This window comes from Anomalospiza imberbis, chromosome 1 (assembly GCF_031753505.1).
Source record: "Anomalospiza imberbis isolate Cuckoo-Finch-1a 21T00152 chromosome 1, ASM3175350v1, whole genome shotgun sequence".
Taxonomy (NCBI): domain Eukaryota; kingdom Metazoa; phylum Chordata; class Aves; order Passeriformes; family Viduidae; genus Anomalospiza; species Anomalospiza imberbis.
In genome coordinates, this window is record NC_089681.1 from 21126956 (window position 1) to 21151590 (window position 24635).

At 42.3% G+C, this 24635-nt stretch overlaps 1 protein-coding gene and 1 long non-coding RNA gene across 8 annotated transcripts in view; one reads left to right on the plus strand and one right to left on the minus strand.

The window, feature by feature from the left end:
• The window catches only part of GRHL2 (grainyhead like transcription factor 2), a 61556-nt gene extending 41248 nt beyond the window's left edge, over window positions 1-20308 (minus strand). For 2 of the 7 annotated variants that reach the window (XM_068183717.1, XM_068183722.1), the window contains exons 1-4: window positions 20006-20308; window positions 7100-7289; window positions 4146-4213; window positions 2171-2555 (exon numbers count right to left, since the gene is read on the minus strand). In XM_068183717.1, coding sequence (XP_068039818.1) covers window positions 2171-2555; window positions 4146-4213; window positions 7100-7289; window positions 20006-20025 — 663 coding nt within the window. In that variant the 5' untranslated portion in view covers window positions 20026-20308. Of the gene's footprint in view, window positions 1-2170; window positions 2556-4145; window positions 4214-7099; window positions 7290-9460; window positions 9587-17769; window positions 17968-18798; window positions 18906-20005 lie in introns of those variants that run through there. The other 5 variants (XM_068183710.1, XM_068183699.1, XM_068183744.1 and 2 more) reach the window with 4 other exon arrangements.
• Window positions 20309-20868: 560 nt separating this feature from the next.
• On the plus strand, window positions 20869-24123 carry LOC137470427 (uncharacterized). The gene is made up of 2 exons (XR_010997058.1): window positions 20869-20975; window positions 21064-24123. It is a non-coding gene; the product is annotated as an uncharacterized lncRNA (long non-coding RNA).
• The last annotated feature ends 512 nt before the right edge of the window (window positions 24124-24635 follow it).

A 24635-nucleotide genomic window follows, 5' to 3' on the forward strand; every position in this document is an offset into this window, starting at 1 on the left:
ACAGCAAGCAATTCACCAAATTGTTCACTACCACAGGGATCTATAAAAACTCAGCACTCCTTCAGAACAACACAACTATAACCCCATAAATGTTTTGAACCCATTCCTAAATATGCATTTAAATGTGTTTGACAATTAAGTAAGTATTAGAACAAATCCAAACCCAGTCATTCTCACTTAGGAAATACTTAGGAAATACTTAGGAAAATACTTTGCAAGCACTTATGAAAACTAGTAAGAACAACTGCCTTCCTACATCTAAACACTAACTTTGCCTAAGTTTCTTTTGGTATGTTTTGACATTTTACATTATGGTTTCTCCACACCTGCTCCATCCAGCTGTGCCTACACAACAGTGGCTGGTGGAGCAGTCAGAGCACAGCCAGACTAAGCACATCCTGGGGTTTGGGCAGTTGAGAAAAACAGAGACAGACTCAGTGCTGAGTGAAGCTGCAGCAGGGTGGCAAAGCTCTGACTGCTCCCATGCCACCTGCATGAGAACACTTGCAGCTAGAAGGCCACCAACAGTGGCACACATCTCCCATAACAACTATGTCTGGGGACATAAAGTTAATTGTCCAGTGTCCCTTGTAGAATTAGTAGGGGATGTGAAGATGGAGAAGAGTGAGTGCACTTAGAAAATCACTCCAGCCAGTTTTGGCAAGCGGATTTGAACAGATTCTTTCTCCAGACTGCAGAGAAATCCTAGATGACAAGTACTGCGCCCTGTTATTAACCAATCATTTTAAAAACATGTAACAATATATTACCATTGTAACAAAATTACTATAACACAGAATTATATAACACAACATATAGATAAGTTCATTTTTATGTCCAAATTTAACAAGTTTGCATGTTTGACAACTCTCCGCACAGGGCAGATTGACTGTTTGGGAACCTCTCAGCAGCATGTCCCAGAAGAAACCAACGGAATGGAGTCACTCTGCTACAGCACCCCAGGGAAAGCCAAGAGTATGGTACCATAAGAGCCATTTACCAGTAACACATAAAAATTGACCAACTAATATTATTTGATAATGCAGAGCAGTGTCTCTAATCCAAGGTTTGATCCTACTGATTTTACAATGGGAAGCTAGATTTCTTCATTATTTATTCATTTAGTTGACCTACATGTGTTCTATATCTGAAAACTGATTTCACCTCCAGATATCCTGGATCTTTGTCACTCATGGAGAGAATGTACTTTTCCATAATACACATACACAAACACACAGTAAATTTCTCATATACTAAATCAGGGCAGCTCAGCCTTAATGTAGCTTGCCTTGTAGTTTTGTTATGTTTACAATTATGTAGAGTTGGGAGGAGAAAAACCCTACAGGAGTTTTACCATCTAATATCTCTAATTACTTGCAGGGGTACTGTCAGCTTTAAATTGTCTTCACCTTTCCAGAATTTGAGCTTGTTTGCCTTATTCTGCAGCAGGCAAAAGCAGCCAGAGGGTACTCACCATACTAAAGCTGATGTAAAACTACTTTGACTGTAGCCTAACTGTGAAGTAGTTAGAAGGAGCTCTTTGCCTTTTTTCTCCTCATTCCTGTACATATACACACAGTTGTTCCTTGCCCATTGAATTCTCTGTTCTCCTCTATTAGTCTAATTCTGCTACTTTTTCTCACTTGCTTGTGTTGCAGAATAGAGCTTCATGCAACAAACAGCTTCTGAATAAATTACTTGGGTTTATCCAGCAGCAGAGGCTGTTGCTACTCATTTGCATTTTCAAAAGAACATCTAGTATTTCCATGTTACAAAGTGGCTATTTCTTACTATTCTGAAGGTAGATCTTGTTAATGGTAAATAAATCTTCTTTCAGAATAACAACTATCTTCTACTTGACACAATACCCCAAAGACAAAAAAAAAAAAAATCAGTATTTATTATTCTCTATTATTCTCAGAATTTTCAATAAACATCTTTAAAATTGTCTTCTGAAACATCTCATGATGGTCCCCTTTAATCAGAGCACAGACTGATGGGAACACAGCAAGGAGTAGAAATTAATTTGTTGAAACAAGCATCACTATTCTTCTAATGGCTCTTGTGGACAGTTTAAATCTCCTTATCTTGTTTACAAGCTCAAATATCCTTATCTTGTTTACAGCTTTTTATTGCATTCTTAGATGCTAATTTGAGGTGAAAAACTTACTTCTGTTCCTCCATCTTTGAAGGTGTCACTGTAGGTACTGTCAGGAGTACTGCGCTGATCATCTTTAAGATAATTTGTGTGGGGAGCAATGTTGGACACTTCATATGGCTCAAAGATAACACCTCGGTGCTCCTCATTTTCTCCTCTTGCATAGTGTGTTTGTGGGGTCATAAAAACAGGGGTGAATTCCTCTGCTTTAACCACAGTCACTGCTGACCCTGTGATGGGTGTTGAGCTCCCAGACACATTTGTGTTGTATTCCCTTTTGGATGACTCCAAAGGATCTTGGTTCAAGGAAAGGTTAACTGGCACTGTCTTCAGGACTTGCACACGGTTCTCTCCCCCACTTAAGTTATTCTGAGCTTCTGTGGTATTAAGACAATTTCTGTGAGACAAAACCAAAAAATGTTATGAAGTGTCCTGATAGAGGAAATCTCCTCCTTTAATAGCTTAATGGGCTTAAATGTCAGGGAAGAAGATTTTTCAATTCTGATAAGCCACTGCCATAAGAAGTAATACATTAACAAATACTAAGCAAAAGAAATTGTGAGGCAAGCAGAGAGGTCCAGAGCTCTTTAAGAAATGGGGAAAGATAATGATTTGATTTGATTGTTACAACAAATTCTGGGTATCCAAGGTTGCTCTTGCCTTAGCTTATAATTTGGATGCAAAATCAATCCAGCAGTACAACAGTCTTTAGACACAAAATAGGAATAAAGAGTAAGGGCATGGATTACTCACAGTAGATATTTTGCACATGAAATACGCAGAATATCAACAGCAAAATTCATATGCAGATGGCATGCTCTTTCAGACTGTTGACAATCCACTACTGTTTGCTTAACTCTGGTAGCAATGCTATTCTAAAAGAGCAAGCCCAGGAATTCCATTGTAGCAGAGTAGATCAGTAACTATAGTGGCTGCAAGGCAACCTCAGCAGCATTCCCACATCTACCCACAGTTGCTGCTGAAAGCAATCTGATTGCTGAGAGTAGTTACACTGACATAAAATTGTTAACTCATAGAACTTCTAGTAGGCATATCATTGCTTTGTTTTCAACCCAGGAGAAATGCTCTGACTACCCAGTGCCCAGTTCCTCTCTCTTGGCTTTCCACTGTAGGCCAGTTTCGTCAATCACACTCAATTTAGGAACTGAACATCAGGAATTTCTCCGGTTTGTACAAAAAAAAAAAAAAAAAAAAAAAACAAAAAAAAAACAAAACTGTCCAAAAATATTTCATAGCCTATTTTGAAACAGTAAATTTATACTACTACCTGTTGAAAAAAATCACCTTATGAGCAGCTAGTGGAGACCAGCTAAGGCTGTCACAAATTAGCTACATTGAAATAAACATTGTGTAGCTCATATCTGTCATAACTTTATATGGAGATACCTTCCCATATGTAAAAACTTCTTTGTTTCTACAAAAATACACACTCTTTCTTTTCACCAGGTCTTAATAGTAGGAAGCAGCTTCCTTTGACTCAAGTCACTTTTAGCCTACTGAGAAAAGCTGAAATCTGAGAGGAGTGAGCAAAACATTCTAAGCAAATTATTTTAAGAGTTACTTTATTTGCTGGGCAGATCCTAAAATATGTTAAATAAGACTCTATAAATGAGCTACTGAGGCCTAACTACTCATTTTTTGCCCTACAACAAGAAAACAAAGAAAAACAGCCAACAGCCTACTGTCAAAATAATCTGATTTTACTAATCTCAGCAGCAGCAAAACAACACCACAAAACAAAGAGTGAAACTTTCAGCTACCTCCCTAACTGCATGTTTGAGAATACTATCCATTTTTTTCTAATCAATTGAAAGTAAAAAGGAGTAAAACGTGCTTCCCAAAGCAACCTTCATTCTTTTAACTTCTGAAAGAAAGCCATAAACCCCTCAAGCTCTCACAGTTATTTCAGTTCACAACTGATCAACACTTTAAGTAGCTGGGTGTATGATTTTGAATAATACTGTACCTTTTATCTTGGTCTTCTTGATTATCACTCACTTTGTTAACAGACAACAGCCTTTTATCTCTGGGAACCTGAGAACAACACCAGGCATGGGGTCAGGTAAATGCAACTGTCAGGCATTTGCAGCTTCAGACTGCTCTACTGCAACAACTAGAAAAATGCAACTCTGTCAGTGTTGTCTAGCTCAAAGATGCCAGGAGCTCTTTTTCTTTGGGAGACTGACAGTGAACAGAAAGAAAATTTTCAAAGACAAAAAAAACAAAGGAATTGTTTTCTTTTCTAGTTCTTGGGCACACCAGTTAGGAGCAAAGCACTCTTCTTTATGTCCTATCTTTTGAATATCAAGCTAGGCCAAGCTATCTCAAAACCAAAGCTCATATTATTCCAAAAATACACACACACTTTTCACTGAAAAAAACAAGATGAAAAGGAAGATACCATGCTTTGATGAGCTCTGCACTGAGACCATTTTAGCTCAGACAAAAAAGGCTTTTCAATTAAACCATAAGCACCAGTAAGTCCTCCTGTTAGAGAGAAGCCTGGAGAGTGCCGGACTCATACCTAGAGAAAGTTGGTGGATCTTTCCCCTTTCTTAGTATGGGGACAGGTCAGGGCATGCTGGTATGTCATCAGAAACATTGACTTCTGCTTTGCTCATTGCATCGATAGCTAGGAGATGTATAAAAACCCAGTCAAATCTGGCCTCTTGAAAGACTCAGAATTGACACCAAGCAACTTTAAAGATTTATATTACAACATACCGGTGTCCTGACACCAGCACAGATATGAAATCACCAAGGATAAAGTTCCTGCTATGACCATATTTTTTTTTCTTGCTGAGCCATTAACTTGGGAGCTAAAACTTCTAATCTATTCCACAAGACATATCCACTCCATCACAGCAATTAACTCAGGATTAAAGAGCAAGATTAGGCCTAAGAATGAGATAAAGCCATATTTTTTACTTTTAAATATTTTAAAGAAACATCAGAAAAATATTCGACTTTAGAGGAAAACCAGTATTACAGTGCACTCCAGTAGTCAATGATAACATCAACAATAACTGCAAGACAGCAGCACAGTCCCAGAGTTCTATCCAGAGCTGTTCTTTCTTTTAGGGACATCCCTTTTCCCTATTAAGCATCCTGCTGGTTAAAAAACCTCTTTCATTTAGTTTTTTGAACTGGGACAAAAGCCACAGTTTACATATGTTGATTCCCCTTTTAAGATTATATATTTTTCACAGAATGAGGGTCTATGTTTAGGTAAATATCACTACAAGAAAAAAACAAACAGTTAAATTCAAATAATTCCTGTTGACTGGGAAAAGTAATTCAAAAATATTATCCAGCATGTCAGAACAAATAAGCCAGATTAAAAATAAGGACAATTCAAGAGTCTGGTGCCTTGGAAGTCCTCTACACTTCTCCATTACAGCACAGAGGTTAAGTTTTAAGTTTGTGTTTGGGAGTATCAACAAGAGTTATCATTTCTTCCCTATTTAACATAAAAATAGATATGCTTGAATGTGGGAAATGGTTATGAGATGTTAATACCACCTTATTCCATCTGAACCCAAAGTCTTAGCAACTGCCTGGAACAAAGAGCAGATGTCTTTTAGCACATGGTTTTGAGAAGGAAAAGGGCTATTTTCTGGTTTTATTACAAAAATCCATCAGATTAATGAACAGCTACATAAAAGGGTATTACTAAGACAGAAGTCAATACTCCAGAAGCTCATACACATCCTGAAATTTATGAATCCATATTAATTTCACAGGTAGGCACTGTGGTAACTACGTCAACAGAGAAAAGGACTTTTTTTCTTTCTCACTGGGAACAGTTTTCTCTACTGACAGCAACACACAAAAGCAAGGAATATAATCAGTAAAGCAATTAATATTTAACCATAAGGTTGGTATATGTCATCTTCCCTACAAGTCCTTCTGTGAACACTCAATTAATGTCACAGAGATTAAAAAGAGGAGTCCATTCATTAAAAGCATTTATACTAATAAATACTAAAAGCAAAGGTTTTTAATTCCCATTCCTGTTACTTCTTCATGAATTACAAGGAGACCTGACATTGCTGTACTGGTTTTCACAGAAGATCACCTGTCCAAGGCAGCCATAGCTGACTTCAGGGGTATGGAGATTGTTCATTTCACTGTAACTATTTCATACTCTAGTGCTTGGGAGGCAACACTGATTCTGTTTGCAGAGTACCAAGGGGTCAGCAAGGGTTTCAGAATGACATTTTTGCTTTACACAGAGATGCATTCTCTAGGACTCTCCTCCAATTCCAGCAAAAATCTTAAACATAGCTTTACTTAAACATTACAATATATATATATATTTAAAAAAAAAAGATGTTACCAAAATTGTATGTAAAGCCCTGGGTTTAGAACATGACAAACAAACTACATCAGTGCTTTTCCTGTAAATTGACTTAGATCTCTGGCTCTGTATCCAGCAAACTACCAGTGCAAGGGCTAGCCCTCACTGTATGTTTGTATACAGCCTACTGCAATCATTATACAAACAAAAATAGCATGGGAAATTGTCAGATGAGAGATACCCCAGTTAAAGAGCAAACTAAAACATGTGTGGAATGAACCTGAAAAGCAGACAAACGTACAGATGGACAAGGCCTTCCCTTTTACACTTAAGTATTTCAAGTATCATCCAATGTTCTTGCAAAGGAAGAACACTATGCTCAAAAAGAAAACATGGTATAACATTTAATATGGGAATTCTGAGATTTTTTTTTTCTCTCCAGAATATAATACATCAAAACTGTTTCAGACAGGCTTCCTATAATGGAATGGGTGCATGATGGAAACATTAGAGAGAAAACAAGATGCAGTGACTTCTGTCTTTGAAAACTGGCTCTTTTGATGCCTCTCAGAGTGGTCCCTGCTAGTGCAGCAGGGAGGGATAATGACAGAATTACCTACTTTATAATAGTCATACAATAGGCCAAGAGCAGCAGCACTGTCCTCATCACCATTTATGCTCATCATAGCCTTGGTAGCTGCTGTTAGGGGATTCTCCAAATACGACTTCCAGGCTTCATCTTCACTGGTGTAGGCTCGTCTGGTGTTGAATGAAGTGTCATTTGGCACTAAGGCCACAAGTCGCTTGTTACTGCATAGACAGGAAGAATAAAATTGTGATCCAGAAGGGATTACTTTATTCACAAGGCATGGTAAAGAACATCAAATAGCTCAATTAAAGTTATATGATTACATCAAGTAAGCATCTCTGTTTTACATTTGGTGACATAAATATTTATCAGTATTAGCTATCTTCAGTCCTTAAAAAAAATTTAATGCGTGCAGATCTTGTGATAATAATTCAAGTGTATTTTTACTAATATACAGATAGAGCTACAAAAATATTTTAAAACTATTTGGAAAAAATGAAGCAACAATATAAGAACATTTTGCCCCAGTATTCTTGCTATGTTGTACACTTGATGAGGGAAAAAATCCAACATTTAACTGACATAAGAAGACATGAATGGAAAACAAGAAAAAGCATCTAATACTAATCTAGAGTTTACCTAAACAGACTATAGTTCAGTATTTATTAAGTGGGTACACCTTAAAATTAAGCTATTCTCTGCTTTTAGAATGCAACTTGTCACTAATTTCAGAGAAGTTTTCTGTAACAGTACATGAGCAATGGGTCCAGTGGACAGAACAGAAGTAAATATATTTGGTCTCAATGCACACTTTATCACTCACCGCATCTAATTATAAGCCCATGGTAACACACACAAGACCATTAGTGAAAGGCATTTGCAGCCAAAGCAGTTTCCTCCAGCCTGAAAGTGGTACAAACTGACCAGTGCCCATGCATACTGCATAAGAAGCTGCCGCACCACAGCTACGGCTGAAATTTCCAGTATAATGGAAATATAAATGAAGATAATAGCACCTGCTTTTGCAAACTGTTCAATAAACTTATTGATAAAAGAACTGCATAAAAAAAAGTTGCAGGCCTATTACGTAAGATAGTAGGCAAACAGATGGGAAACACATGGGAAATAGTGGAGTGAGGAGTGCTGCTTCACGGGTGTTAAAAGAGCACTGTCAAGAATTGTGTCTCAACTTAGAATTATGACAATGAAACTTTCAACACACCACACCTTACAAATGCGAAAGTTGCGGAGACGGTAGCATAACTAAATATACCGACTTAACTGGTAAAACTAGTAGTTATTCCAGGGGACCTTCATAAAACACTTTTTGCCATCTTCCACATAAAAGCCAGTTTAGCAGTCAGCCTCCTCTTTCTGTTTTGCCTTACCTGTGGAGTGCCAGCTCCACAGATCTAACTCAACCAACTGCTGCTGCTGCACAGAGAGTGGCATTTAAACTGTGCAAACAAGACTTTTATTTGTTTTCCAAAACAGGATTTGATAAAAGCACAACTGAACCCACACAGTAAACGCTCTCAGATGCTGGGAGCATGCCTTGCCTGACCCCCAAGCTGCAGTGACCAGCAGAAGCTTGGGGTATCACCAGAACTCCGCTGTGGTGCAAGTCCAACCTGCAAAGTGCGTGCTCCAGTGCTTAAGGAAGAAGAGGGGGATGGCGGAGATTATAATCTCTATGGTACAGAGCACTGTTTACAAGTTTCTTTATTTAATGAAAAACAAAATAATCCACCTGGTACACAGAGCACAATTTTATGAGCTCTGTGAGGGAAGAGAGCATTTCATAGCTTCATATCAGAAAATACAGCCAATTACAGTACCAGTTCTATTTTCCTTTCATATAAAGTAACTGGATTTTTGGAAACTACCCTTTTTGCTTGGTTGGTTGGTTTTGACAACACTTCTGCCTGGCCTTTGGCTGAAGATTTTTGTCCCTCTTGTTTTCACATATACATTTGTGTTGTTACAGGTTTGCTTCAGCAAATGTAGCTGAGCGTGAATTAGGAACCTAAGGAAACACAGAGGCAACTGCTAGGTCTGCCTGCCTTTTCAATACCTTATTGTTAGAAACTCAAATCAGATTTGCAACAGCCCTGCTGTTTGTGCCAGAGGTAGCTGAGGGCCTGTTTCCACTCTGGAGTAGTCAATTCTTCCTGGCTCAGAGGCAATTATTCCAAGCAAGGATTCTCCTTTCCTCAACAAAGCTCCCCTTCAGCTAAATCTGGGCTGTTTCACCGCATGGGCAGCTGCCCATTGCAACGCACAAAATCCCACTCACCCTTCTTCCTGTAGCAATCGTCCCTTAAATCAATAACTGCCTTTTGCTCTCAGATGAGCACTACAGTCAGACAGCAAGACCCCGATAAAAACACACCTTTTATGACTTGGGCTGCGCTTGTCTGTAAAAATGCTGGAGGGGAGGAGTCAATCTCTGTTGCTCTAACTTAGCCAAGATGATCTTAAAGCAATGACCAGAGTGCAGTCTCTCAGAGGTGCATATCTTATTGTCTTGGGGAGAAGCCAAAGCAAAGGAGATAAATGCTCTAGAAACAGCAACTCAGTAAGTAAGCAGTTGGGATGGTAGGAAAGGCACAGGTGCATAGACCTAGAGCCTTCCCAACATCTCTCCAGAGCATGTTTTTTTCTAAAACTCAGGTTTTCACATTTGAAAATGAAGTATCTGTCTCCTCTGCCTTGAGAGATAGTCTGCAGCATAATCAACTGCCACACTCATTGTGTTTACTCTGCAAACAGACTGAAACAATAGCACTAAGAAAAATAAAAAACTTCCTCATCACCCCTGTCCCTGTAATCAGCTCTGTAGGAGGTTAATGGTCAGAGCTAATTATCATATCTTAACATAGTCAATAATTTCAAAGATTATAGCCAAAGTAGTCAGCCAAAACAATTGGGCCCACTTAAAGAAAACTTCTCTATTAAATAAGGCCGTTTGGATGAGAGGGAGAGTTTCTCTGAAGAAATGAGACTTGTGCATGCACACACATTCCCCTCCCTTTCTGCACAACTGCGGAACCTCCTTGGATGATTTCAGCTAAATGTGACAGAGGGGTAGCAAAGTCCTCCATAACCAGAGGAGATAAATACAGTGTATTTTAATATACACCAAGAAAACCCAACATCCTAAGTGAGTCTCCACACAGATAAACTCCCCTGTCTTGTCAGTCATATTTCCATGCCAGGGCAGCCCCAGCTGTTCCAGCTGTGCAACTGATGACAGATGGCAGCTCCTTGGGAGGAAAGTGACTCTGGTGGTACCTGGACCATGTGGAAGACAAAGGGTGACACCTACGAGCAACAGCAATCCCACTACAGAGCTGCCCTGACCATCCCAGCTGAAAGAAAAGCCAAATATGGAGCCTGCAATTCGCAGATCCATAGATCTATAAATCTTATCAAAAGCTGAAAATACATTAATGACCACATCCACCAAGAACCACACACTTAAGGAAGAAAGATAGGCCAAGATTGCAAGACTCCCACTCAACCTGACCAGCAACACCAGCAAAATACCCGCAGTGGCCCCAGTCACACCTAAGAACCTGCTAAAGAGCAGAGAACAAGAGCAACCCCTGCTGTGCCCATTCCTCCACCGGGCCAGCCCACCACCCCTCTATCTGGGAGTCAGGATGTGTGCTAACCAGAACACAGCTGTGCGGGACACACTTGTACAAGCTGAAAGCACATCCTCATGTATCATGGAGAAAGAGCTGAAGAATTAGGATACTTTGTTTCTAAAAAGTAAAAGTTTCCTTTCAAGCTACCACTTGAGCTCCTCATGAATGCAAAATGTTTCCATTGTATTATGTCAAACAGTAATAAGTGTGCAAGAATGAAAGGTATTTTCTGGGCAATGGTCTACCTAGGAGCCACACTGCTCTGACACGGGAGCATTTTCTGACACGGGAGCATTTATGTCAAAACTAAAACTTCAGACAGCCTTTATTTTGCAAAATCTTTTTATTCTCTCCACTGCTTAGTAGAGATTTTCCTGTTCATACCATCCAAAGTGATTTGTGTGTTTTCAAAAGACATATATAAATTTTCCAGATTAACAGCAGTTACAGTGATTTTTTGAACTTTTTTACAATTAAGACTATGGAATTTTATAAAACTGATACAAGTGTAGTATGTAAACACAAAGATATCCAAAACTTTGTTTCATTTCAGTTACTGCAGTGTAAATTCGAGAGGTACATTGTACTTAACATCAATAATGCTAAATGGAAAAGGCCAGCCTTTCAAGCTATTCCTCGGATTAAAGATAATGAACATACAACAGCCAGCCCTTGGGGCTACAAAATCCTACTACAGGCAAATTCTCACCCAACCTGATGCAATTTGCGAATTAGCTCACAATGAATCAGAACTGCCCATTAACACGCTCATGAACAGTGGTAAAAGGCTTGGTGATCAGAGCTTCCTTTTTATTCAGAAACAAGGTGTCCTGCCTGCCAGTCTCTCAAAACCAGTTTTGATGCTCAAGAGTTTTCTTTTGAATTTGGAAAGCTCAAGCAGCCCTCAACTTCTCAGCTACATCTCAGAAGCCACTGAACATAAAGCAGACTGTGCAGCCATGCTGCATCAAGTACATCTGCATCCTGCTGCATCATATGCTCAGCATTACATCCTGATCCAGCTGGCATTAGTGCGAAAGAAAGCCTCTTCCTACCCGCCCCACATCTTTTGCCTTGACCAGGAAATTCAACCCTGAAATCCAAAGCAGATTGTTTAAACTGCCAAGGTGGGCACCCAGCCCAAGCATTTCTATTTTTTTAACTGTGGGGTGTTGTTTGGTGGTTTGTTTGTTTTTTTTTGTTTGTTTTTTTTTTTTGTTTTTGTTTTTTGTTTTTTTTTTTGGTTTTTTTTGTTTGGATGTTTTGGGTTTTTTTGACATTGTATTTGTTCTTAAAAAATAAAAGTTACAATCAAGATGCTCCATGAATATACCTGCAGACTTCTTTACCCTGTGACAATGCAGGAGGACTTGCCCCTCCCTGCAGAGGCTAGGTGCCAGATGGGAACACACAAGCAATGTGTGTGAGGCAGGAGAACAGGAGAGGTTCCCATTCCCAGGTTTCAGCCCAGGCCTGAGCTTCCCCATTCTTATACAGGTAAGATAAAAGAGCACCAGGCACTTCTGCACACATCCTCTGCAAACTGCTCCTTCAAGAGAAGGGATACAAGGCTTTGGTCCATACAGCTATTATAAAGCATCCAGAAATTTTAGCACTAGTCAAATAACTGGAAAAGCAAAACAGATTCACGTCACCCTTGTTCCCAACCCAGCACATCAAGGTCATACAATATTTATCATAAGCTCCTTGTTAGTGGCATGGTAAGAAGGTGACCAGGGCAACTGTCTCCAATCTGCAAATGCTGGGAGCAACACAAACTCTAAAACAAGATTCTAGCCAAAGGGACCACTTCTGTTGCACACAGACATGAATCACACACCATGGTGCACTCTGGTCTTTCCTCCAGTGCAAAGTCAAAGAAATGGTAGAACACCCATGTTTCATTTGGTGTGACAAAAGGTACAGGAGCATTCTCCAGACACATCCAAGAACCAGAAAATAGAGCAGATGTTCCCACTTCAGTTTTGACACAACTAAGGAGAGCAGAGTATGATAATTTTCAAACATTTCAGTAGCTCTCAAACCCTCTGTAAGTTTATTTTCCACTTATAAAAATCTTAGTTCAGCTGTAAGACAGCTATAAAACAGATGTAGAACAGATGTTCATGCAATTTGTGTTAAAACTAATGCACATACATATGGATTCACAGGCACAAAATGAAGGACTATGGCCATTTAAAATGCAGGACAGATCCCACAGAAGCTGCATAAGTTAAACTTCAGATTCCAGATCATAAATTTCTGCCTGTGCTCATTACGCAGAGAAGTATAAATCAAAGCCAGTCCTAGCACTTGAAACCATTTGTTCAAAGATTCTAATGTTAGTTTTGGCCCAAGTTTACTACCTTCAGAATACTACTTTTCCTACTTGACATCAAGTTAAAAACAAAACCAAACCAAAAACCTAAAGCAAAAAAAAAAAAAAAAAAACCAAAAAAAAAAAAAAAACCAAACAAAATACCACCAAAAAATTCCACAACTGGTGTGGCTCATTGCAAGTTTTGATTTATTTGGTTAAAAAAAAATCAAACCAACCTGAGACTCATCAGGATTTATTGCCAAATGTATAATTAAATAGTCTGCAATACTGTAGTTTCAATTAGATAATAGGGTTCCGTTAAAACTACAAAGGAGCACAAATATTTAACAAACAGAAAAATTATGACCCATATGTCTCCGCATTTTGTCTTTCATAGCTGACAATCACATCATTCCCAGAAGCACAACATGTCTCCAAAATGTACTTAACCCAATCCAGTGACTAAATATACAAATGAATTGAGAGTGAAGGCAAAAAAAAAAAAAAATCAAAGCATTTAGATCACCAGGAAACAAAAAGGTAAGATGCCCTCTGGCCCAGAAGTCCATACCAAGGAAAAAAACTCCCATTAAAGAGGCTGAGTCATTTTGCCTTCTAATGAATGTAAGTTTGGGACTCTTGCAATTTTGGGACAATTATACTTTTTAAGCACAAGATGAATCTGAACAAGATTACACACGTGAAATGATTAAAAGAAATTATTTTACCATTACTAAACAGTCTGAGAGGAAGTAAAATAATACATTAAGAACAGCAACAATGAACGGCAAAACAGACTAGTTTAACAATTAGATGCCTAGTAGAAGTTTTATTTGTTTTTACTCCGAACCAAAATAACTTGAGCATGCAGTAGTGATCAAGAGATTAAAACAAATAGGTGATTCATTAACACTGACAAAAAATTATTATTAACTATGTCAAAGCGGAAGTAAGAAAAAGAAATCTGACACAAGGATTAAATACATCCAATAAGTGCCTACTGAGGACTAGTTCAAGTAGGCAATTACTTACCCTGGGACAGACTTTTTATACCTATGATTTCAGAGACTTTTTTTTATTTCACTTGTAATAAAATATTATTTCTACCAATCTTGTGTTACTTGTGTACTAAGCCTGTTGCTTTTATTTTTTTTAATCAAGATAAAGAGTCTCAAAAAAAAGACAGGCTTCAGTACATTTGTAAAAAAAACAAAACGAGGAAAACCTGAAGCTCACAGCATATCTGCAGGAGCTGACAGAGTTGATCAGAATTAGCAATTATTTAGCAGCTTCATGGCAGGCCATGCTGTTTTCCTAAGAGTACTTCATGTGCATAGCACCCAAGGTTGTTTTAACTGACTTGAAGCAGCTAGAAGCAGGCTGTACAATTAAGAACAGGTCATGACAAGGCTGCCCAGACCTCCTACAATTTAACCTGACCCTTGGCCCCATGGTCCTTGTTCATTCACTGCTTCCACAGAGTTAATGGAAATGGAATAGTTACTTCACTGATAGCACCGATTGCTGTTTTTTCAGGATATTAAATCTTTAATGTAGCTAGAAGGAAAACATGAATTCAACAAGCCATCCTGGGAGTCAAGATTTCCCACAAATATTTTTAAAAGCATAAAAACCCAAAAATATACTTTATAGAACTACTTAAATACATTATTATGGAATATGCCATTGCTTTCTCAAATCGGGAAAATTAACAAATCTATATATAAAATATATAGCTATAAATAAATATATATATATATAAAATAAATACACATACATAATCTTTGATGTTTGAGACATACTCTCAAGCTATAGATACATTGCAATATTTTACTTCACAGTTCAGATGTATTTAATATGGTTTCCTTGGTTAAATATTGTGTAAGCAACTATTGTCTTTTCTATTGTGTCAGCACTGTAGAAGAACAGAACAGTACCTCTGTATACCAAGCTGTCTGAAATAATTACTTTTCTTTTAACTAGCTAGTACTGTCCCAATCACTGATCAAAAAGCAAATGAAGATTGACTCCAGGATTAATTCCTAGATCAGCATTTGAAAGTGCTATTTTGTGTACGTACAAAGAATAGCAGCTTAATTAGCTGCTTCCTAATTTAAGAAATACTTAAGGTAACCACTGCACTGGATTAATACTTGTGAAAATGTTTGGCAACAAATGTCAACTGGTGTAATATAATTTCCCCTTCAGATGTCGCAGCCAAAACAGGGCCAATGATGCCCCTGCTGACCCTTCCACAGGGAAGAGTGATGTGATCATTGTAAGCAACTTAAAGTGACCTGGGAAAACCCCCTCCCTCCTCTTCAGCTTTGATCTTCAGTCCGGTCTCACACTCCAGTGCCAGAGAGACAGTAGTGTAAACAGCAAGTCCTAACCATCTGATACTCTTACTCCTCTTAGCTAAGCTTATGGTTGCAAGTTCTATGAGGTTCTGCACACTGATTTTCCACCTTCCTTGCAAAATGTGTTTGACCCTCAAAGAAAAAATTAAGAACAAAACACAGAATCACGTTGTAAATTATAAATTCCCTTTGTGTTATAGCACTAGATGCTTAAGTTAAATAATATGAAGGCAGTAAATTTACACACTGAGGAGAAAACAGTAAATCAAAATCACCCTGTGAAGAGCCCAATATCAACTTCTGCCACAGATACTAGCAAGCAGCAAGCTGGATGTGAACATGCCTCCACTGAGGCATGGGAACAGGTCTGAACCCATTCCCACCTACGGGTTCGCTCTCCACTCAGTTATTTACCTACAAGCACATGCTCTGCTGCAGACCCAGGCTGCCTCAAGCCCTCCTTTATGTGGGCAGTCTGAGCATGCCCCAGCCCCAGCTACCTGGTGTCCTGAGCAGCTCTGCACACCCTGGGCTGTTGGGAGCCTGACGGGGGGCAGGCAGGCAGCTGGCCAGCCAGCACAGAGCCAGGGCGGCCCGCAGAGAGAGAGAGAGAGACAGAGAGCCAGGGCGGCCCGCAGAGAGAGCGAGAGAGAGCCAGAGAGAGCCAGGGAGGTCCGCAGAGAGAGCGAGAGACAGAGAGAGCCAGGGCGGCCCGCAGAGAGAGAGCGAGAGACAGAGAGAGCCAGAGAGAGCCAGGGCGGCCCGCAGAGAGAGCGAGAGAGAACCAGAGAGAGCCAGGGCGGCCCGCAGAGAGAGAGCCAGAGAGAGCCTGGGCGGCCCGCAGAGAGAGCGAGAGAGAGCCTGGGCGGCCCGCCTGCTGGGGCCTGCCACTAGCCTGCGAGTGCTGTCCCAGCCCAGGTGCACGGACACAGCTGTGGCATTTACAAGACAGATCCCAAATGGTCGCACAATTGCTACTCCTCATTCACAGAAGCGCTGTCAATTTCTAAAGCCCAGTTAAGTCTCACTTAAGTAGCAAGCTCACTGATTTGCTCCACTAATGCACCAGAGACGTGACTCTGGAATTTTGAGACGATCTTTTCTTTGTATACTACAAAAGAACAACTTTAGCCTATAAATGCAAAGTGTACCCTAGAATCATCTTTTCACCCTGCAAACCGGATGCTCCCCCCTTCCCACCCTATGTCCCTCAGCCTTCAATCAATGCCCAGGTTCCCCTCAAAGGATCTGGAAACTGGATAATAAGCAGCACAGACCTAGAAAACACTCAGAGTGGGAGGGACACGCATTTCCTTCTGCAGAAATTATAGTTTGAACAGTTATTTTCTTAACCCCTGCCATATGCTTGCACCCCTGCTGCATGTGAACCTAGACCAATGAGAAACGGATGTCAAAAATAACACCAACTCTGAGCCAGTTCTCTAGCTGCACAACAGCTCTACTGACACAGCTGAGAGGTTGGAACAGAGGTAGGAATAAGTGGCCACAGCCTGCTTAAGTCGGTATTACCTCAGAAAAATGCACGTGCAATCATGCCTTATCTCTCCTGACCCCAGAGTTTGTGGAAACAAGCAGACAAGACCCAGTTTAGGCAGAAAGACTAATGGGAAAGACAGGGAGATAGTACACCTATCTTAAGGATAATCCGCCCTTCTAAGCTCCTCAGTTAGCATTACAATCAAACACCTGGTTTTTTAGCATTTTCACCTGTCCACCTTCCTCCCTTAAAGCACTACAGAACCTGTCCCCACTGCTCCCTCCAAAGACAGACACTGCAGGCAGCTCTGTGTAGTAGTGCAGAGGGTCTATCACTTCTCCAGCAAAGTGCAAGCAAGCAAGTTCCACAGAATGTATTCTTCCACACTTTCTATATCCCTACACCTGCTTAGTCCTCTACACCAGGACTTCAGTAGCACAAGCCCCACAAAGACATGTCCAGTGACTCTGATAAATTAACTGACTTCAAAATAACGAGCTCCACTTTCCAGTCTTGCCTGTAAGAAAGATCTAGTTTTAAGTAAAAGAAAGGCCATGTGTAGGAGAATAATGCACTCTCTGGATTAGATTCTAATTGGATATAATTAGAACCTAAAAAAAAAAAAAGCAAACAAACAAACAAAAAAAAAAAACCACCACCAAAAACCTTCCCATGTAAACTCCTCACACCAGTCTATTATCTCATTCCATCTGGTCATCTCTTCTGGAAACAAATGTATTTGTCTTCTCATGTTACACTTGTCTATAGAGAGCGCAGGGGATTTCTTTACTCTTCATTTCCTTTTCAAACCCTTACCTATCACGTATAAATTTTCTAAACACCTTAACCAGAAACAGATCACAGGCATACCTGCAATGGAGTAAGTGCTGTTACCTGAGGCTGTGTGCTCTGCACTGCTCTTAAGTTCCTCACAGTGGTAACAGCAGCAGCACTACACAGAGCAGGGGGTGAAGGGCAATCATCTCCAGTCTCAGTAGTTTACACATTTGCCATATTGTTGCTGTTTGATAGGATAGTCCAGTATCTTAGTAGCTAGCATCCCAGACCCAGAGGGAAACCACTTTCGCCCTAGTTTGTTACACGAATTAGGTTTCCTCTCCACTGTTTTTCTGATTCAAAGCCAACTATGGTGCGAAGTTGCTCTTCTGACCCCCTCCACCATTCCATATTCCCCTCCTACTCCCATTAACTGCCCTTGATCTGCCGCAGCCTAGTTTCTGGCTGCTAAAACTACTGGCAACTAGGCTTAGCCAGGAAGTAATTTACAGGCCCCTTTCACCTTCACGCCGTTCTAGAACTACCCATTGCTTTGGGATGCCCTCTATCACTGCTTATCAGCTCTTCCACAGTTAATTTGGCTCCCCTCTCAACTGAACAACTGCTCTTTCAGCTGCTCCTTCCCGCACCCGCACCCCTCAGGGCTCTGTCGTTATTCCCTTCCTTGCACTTTAATCATTTACTGCTCTAATCTGGCCACCTAAGGCATTAGTTCCCATCCCAACTCAGATGAATTCCTAAATGCCACTCTCAACTCCTACCCAAATCGTTTTAATTTCATGCCAGTAGCCACCTTCGTATAATCCCACTGTCAGTTGATGTTTGAAAAGGTCAGGCTTAATATTTTTGTTTACTCTTTCCTCTCTGAACCGTCCTATCCCGTCTCTTCCCTGTCGGGGGGACCCAACCCCGCTGTTTTCTTTTGTCGGGTAATCTCCTTCTTTCACTCTTTGACAGGCAGGTTGTCACCAAGCCTCCCTCCAACATCAGGCTCCTCCTCCACCTCCTTTGGCACAAAGGCTCCGGGCAGCCCAACCAGGGCAAGCACCTGAGCAACACCAAACGCAGCCGAGATCACACCCGTGTTTGGGGCACTCCTACCTGCACCAGGGCAGCAGTAAAACAAAACAGCCACCTCCCGCCCTCCATCTTCCTTACCCCGTAACTCTCGCCAGCCGCCTCCAGCAGAAACACTAATCACCCGAGCAGGGAAAATGGCCTTCCCGCCTGGCTGCCTCACGGCGGCTCTGGGCGCCACGCCGAACCACTGCCGCCATAGCGGGAGCGCGGCATCGCCTGTGCGAGTTATTTACCGGGGGTGAACAAGCCAGCCCCGGCCTGGGCCGCTCGGCACCGGGCGCTGGCAGAGCCGGGGCGGCAGGAGGGGCGCACGCCGCGGCCTCTGCGCCCACCGACGGCTCCTGGCGGCGCTCCCCGTCCCGGGGACACCGAGCCCGCCGCGGTCCTGCGGGGCCCGGGGGGGACCCAGCACCACGGCCGGCGGCCCCGGGAGACAACGGGAGTACCCCTGCACCGCCGCTGTGTCCCGGCCTCGCTACCGCCAGGCCGGGCGGGACAGGGGCTGCGGCGGGCCCGGGGCCGGCAGGAGCGGGAGGCTTCCCTCTCTTCTTCATCCTTCTCCTTCGGCCCCGCTACTGGGAAAGTTACTTTTTAACCCCGCCGGTCTCCGGGCAGCCGCGGGCCCGCCCGGGCGTCCCGCCGGGAAAACAAGGTCAGGACGGCGAGGCAGGAGGCGCCGCATGGAGCGGCCGGGGAGCGCCTGGGCCGAGGCAGGGCCTTCCTCTCGCCGCCCGGGCCCCCTGCCCCGCCGGCCCCAGCCGAGGGGAGGAAGATGGCCGTCCCCGGCCCTTTGGGGAATAAAAGCCCTTTGTTGCGCCAACACAAAAGCCAAGAAGCTCTTTACGTCCGAGGCCTTCGGCGGCCGGAGGCCGCTCCGCTCTTCCAGGGCGAGGAGCTTTCTGCCACGAAAAGAGACCCTCGAGGTGAGAGGGGGAAAAACAAAACAACACAAATAAACAAAAGAAAAAAAAACCTAAACTAAAAGGGGAATTAAATAATCGCGCAGCCCCACGGCCAGGCGGAGAGCGAGGTGCGGGGCCGCGAGCCGCAGCCTCGTCCTCGGGCTCTCCAGAGTGTCTGTGCGCCCGGTCCGGCGTCGCTGTAGGAGGAGAAGAGGGAGAAGCGCCGTCCCGGCGGGTCCGCGTCCGCCACCGGCGAAGGGGAACACGGCCAGCCCGGCGGGGCCGCCCCGCGCAGCGGGCGCAGCGGCGTGCCTGCGATCACTTACTTGTCCGTCTCTTGTGACATGTTTGATCCAATGAACTCTCTCCCCTTTTCCCGGTGCCTCCGTCTGCCTGGCGGAACTGGACTTTCAGGTCTGTGCAGGTGAAGGTGTGCGTGTGAACGCCCGGGACGGCAGAACCAGAGCTACTGGTAATTCTGCTTTCCTTCCCCCCCTCTCCCGGCTCCACAGCCAGCCGCCGAGGCAGGACAGGTAGAGCCCCCTCCCCCTGGCATGTGGGGAGCGGCGGGGCTGGGGCGCCGGCGGGGCTCGGCACGGGAGAGCGGCCGGGCCGGGCGCGCACAGGTAACTTTCCCGAGCAGCGCTGGATTCTTTCACTAAAGGAGCGGGGAGAGGGACGAGCCGCGCGCTGATTGGCGGCGCGGCCGCCAGGTGCGCTGCCATTGGCAGAGGCGCGCACAGGTGAGGAAGGAGCCGCCGCCGAGCGCCAGGTAACGAACGCACCGCGCCGGGAGGCACCGCGGGGCCGCCGCCGGCGGGAAAGGAAGGAAAAGAAAAGGGAAAAAAAAATAGAAAAGGGGAGCCGGCGCTCGGGCAGCGGGCAGTTCCACCGTCCAACAACGCCTTCCTGCCCCCGCCGCGGACGGAGGGGCCTGGCCGGCCGCGCTGAGGAGGCGAGGAGCGGCGCGGGGCCATGGGTGCCCCGTGAGGCTGAGGCGGCCCCTGCCGCGGTCCGCCTGCCTCACCTGTCGGGCTGCTCCGTGCCCGAAATCCCCGGCTTCGCTGGCCTGTGGCTGCCGTCGAGTAACTCCCAGGGAGGTGTCGCCCTTCGCAGGACAGTTTGGAAGATCGGGTTTTTTCCTTGGGTTTGGGGGTTTTTCGACTTTTTTTTTTCTTTTTTATCTTTTTTTTTTTTTTCTTTTGATCTTACTACGGTTGGGACCAGCTGAGTTTGACGTTGGTGAATGTCTTTCTGCAGAAGGCATCTTACGGCTGCAGGATGAGGTGGTGCCAGGTGATGACACCCACTGTGTAGATCTGAGAGCTGATACCTGGACTGGGGGTGTTGATGACAGGTGTTGAGGGGTCTGTTTTGCCAGCAGGGGAAAGCTGGAAGAGAATGGAAAAGCTGGAATGGAGTGTTTATTGGGGCTCTGTCATGCAGGGATGAAGTGAATGAAGAAGACGGCAGATCCATCAGTCACCCTTCAGCCCAGTACAACCTACTGTGTACTTTGCCAGAGGACCAAAGTGGGTCCTCTGGCAAAGAACCGGATCGGGCTGTGGGGGCAGCAGCTTTGAGCCTGATGGAGAAGGTGGGGAAAGGGACCTCCTTGGGTCAGTTTGAGAACAGGTAGTGGAAGGGTAGCAACGAGGCTCCCATCTGCTATCACCCTTTTTCAGTCTCCATTCCTTCATCAGAGACAGGCCAGGACTGCACTAATCCTTCCTGCTACCACCTGCCCTCCTGGAAACAGCTTTCTGTACTAGGCATCCAACTAGACTGCTGACAACCTCTCAACCTCTGCTGTACAAATCGTGCTGAATGTGTAAAGAATGTATCATTATACGGGGTAGACCATTATGTTACTTAATCATCTTTGCAAGACAATTACCTAAATTATTTCAAATCCGTCAAATTTATAATGTCTTAGGTGAAGAAAATTTTCTATTTTCTACATTTGATTTCATAAAATCATAGAATACCCTGAGTTGGAAGGGATCCTCAAGGATCATTGAGTCCAACTTCTGAAAAGGGGAATTTCCCTTGACAGGGGAATGTAGTAGGAGGGATATTAATGGAAATACATATTTGTATAACCAAATATATATGTATACACACAGACACATATACATATATACATAGATATAAAACGTTATGGTCTGGGGCCTCATCTTCATTAGCCTACTGCTGCAGTTGAAATCAAACTTGACTCTGATAAGCCTGTGGTATTATGGGATCACAGTCAGGCACAAATATTTATTATTAGGTCTCATTCCTTATCTGTGTTCATAGTAACGAATGAAATCAAAAAATTCAGTATAAATCAGTCTTAAGTCAGCTTAAACATAGTCTCATTAAAATTTGTAACTTTAAGTAAACAGAAATAGAAAAATACATTCCCTAGATCAATGACTCTTTGATTGAACACAAGATATTAGTTAGCCAGTCTCTTTGTCCATTTACCAGTCAAAGGAAAGAAACATACAATCTGTGAATCCAGTCAGAAGTTGTCAGTGTGGTCACTATTCATGGCGATGCTTGTATAAATTGTTTTGTATAGTACATTTTGAGGAAGCTATAAGGCTTCATAAAACACAAGAGAAACAGAGCCATTTATTCATAGCAAATGATGCAGTCATTTTGAATACAGAATTCTATATAATCTTAAAATATGTTGGACCTCTCAAATACATTACTGTATACTGTTTTCAAGAAATAGTGGTAGAATGCTATAATAGTTTAAATTACTGAAGCTCTCACTGTTAACTGCAGAAATTATAAGGTTTCTTTCCCAAATAGTTGTTATGCTGAAAGAAACTTTTAGATCTGAAAAGGTTACCTGTTTGAGCACCATCAATAGGATTAACGCTAGTTCAGGTATCCTCTTTCTCTTTTAATTTTTCAGTTTTAAGAAACATTTGGATGTTGTTGTGTTCATCCCCCCCCCCTCCATTTTTCCCATATGAAATGCATAGGAAGAGGAGAGGAAGATCAGTGATGAGCACACTTGAAAATGCCACCTTCCCCAAGGTAGAAATGCTGCTGATATGTGATTTTACAAGAAAGAAAACTGCATTTGATGCCATCTGTAGTCCTGGACCAAACCCAAACTGTAACTCAAACTGAAATGGAGTTTGTTGTTCTAGTACTGGGTCAAATACAAAACTGCCTTTAGCAGCCTACTCTCAGGAGAGGTCCTCTTAGAATGAGGTAGTCAGGAGACTGAATTACTGCTCACTGTCTTAGGAGTAGTTCCAAGGTCAAAGTTAGGAATATAAGTGGAAAATGCAGTAATGAAGTCTTGATCTGAGGTACTTGGAGATGACAACTGTTATTTAGTTAGGAGTTGCTTATATAGAAAAATATACCCTGAAAATTATTTTAACTAGGAAGGAAGGCATAGGGCTCACAGTTTTCTGGATGAGCCTTTTGCTTCACACTGCAGGCTGGAATCAAATTGTCAGAGTCCACCTCTAGCTGAACAGGTCAAACAAGTCCTACTTAATCCAGCTTGATGCTCATTCTTCATGATCTACAAGATTATTATAAACTAATCTGTTAGTCATTGAAATGTCAGATAATGTTATTTCTGGGCAGACCAGTCTTGCTACCTGTAGAATCAAGGCTGTGTGGAGCAAAAATAGAATAGTCATGCCATACATTATTGAAAATCTAGGACTTGTCTTTGAAGTGTACAGGAAATATTTAAGATGGTAGGGTACTGGTTTTCTTACTGTGCTTGCTTCTTTGTTTGCACAGTAGCTGATAGTTTTTTTGTGGCATTGTAAGGGTTCAGTGTAGAATTCAACTGTCTAAAGCTCTATCTCATGTTTATGCTATTCACTCCATAGCAGTGAATGTCGTTTGGACTTGCCAGCACTGGGTAAAGGAAATCAAGTGTACAAATAAGGCTTAACTAGGCTTACTAATTGCACCAAGTACTTAAAATACACTTCAGAAAACTATTAAAAGAAGTATATGAGATAAAAGATGTTGGAGAGATATTTATGTCAAAACAGTGTTGTAAAGCAGTTCAGTGAGAGAGCAGATGTTTGAAAACAACTGTTTTCTGTAGGCAGTGATTACCACATATTTTTATTTGTGTCTTTCTGTCACTGATGGCTGTTGATACAAAATGTATTCTCTCACAGTAAGTTCAAAGACAACCACCTACTTACTAGTTTTGTGATATGCAACATTTACTGTTAATCTTCCCTACAGCCCTTCCTTTGTAGTCTTCTGTATGAAAATATATTGGAATTTGTGCAGACCTTGATCCTCAACTGACTTCAATGAAGCCATCGTGTACATCAAAATAAGCTTAAAAGATTGCAGTGCAACCTTCCTATGTCCCAAAACAGGTCGTTTTTCTGCTCTAAGAATGAATTGCTGTGCACTGTTAGCTTCAAGAAAGTGATTCTAAGTAACCATGATCCTGGTAACAGTTGACTTTTAATGCCTCACAATTGATTATAAAATTCCTATTGGAATAGGAGATTTTGTGTTTAATGGCAAGTATTCATGGATTTCCATAATGTTGCCTGGAAACTGCAGTTTGTGCTCCCCAAACAGGCCTGCTGGGAGCCTTTTAGCAACCACAAGCTCTCAAGTACCTCGACATCGTGGGTGATAGCAGCAGCTCAGCCATGTGGAGGTTCATGGAATATCAAGCATTTCCTGGCCACAGAGTAAGGTGTGAAGCTGAGTGTGGCACTTTCTATATGAAATGCTGATTTACATTTCTTTTAGATTCATCAAAGCAATATGGAAATATATAAGAGGAAAAAAAGGATGATTTTGTTTTGCTAATTTTGAATGTAGACTTCATGTTTCTGAAACATGACAGAGTTATAACATGACAATCCTATATATCTGCAACACTGCAACGAGGCAGCGTGGCACACACAGTGTTGATTCATCTTAAAACAGAAGTAATTTTTGGTGATGAAA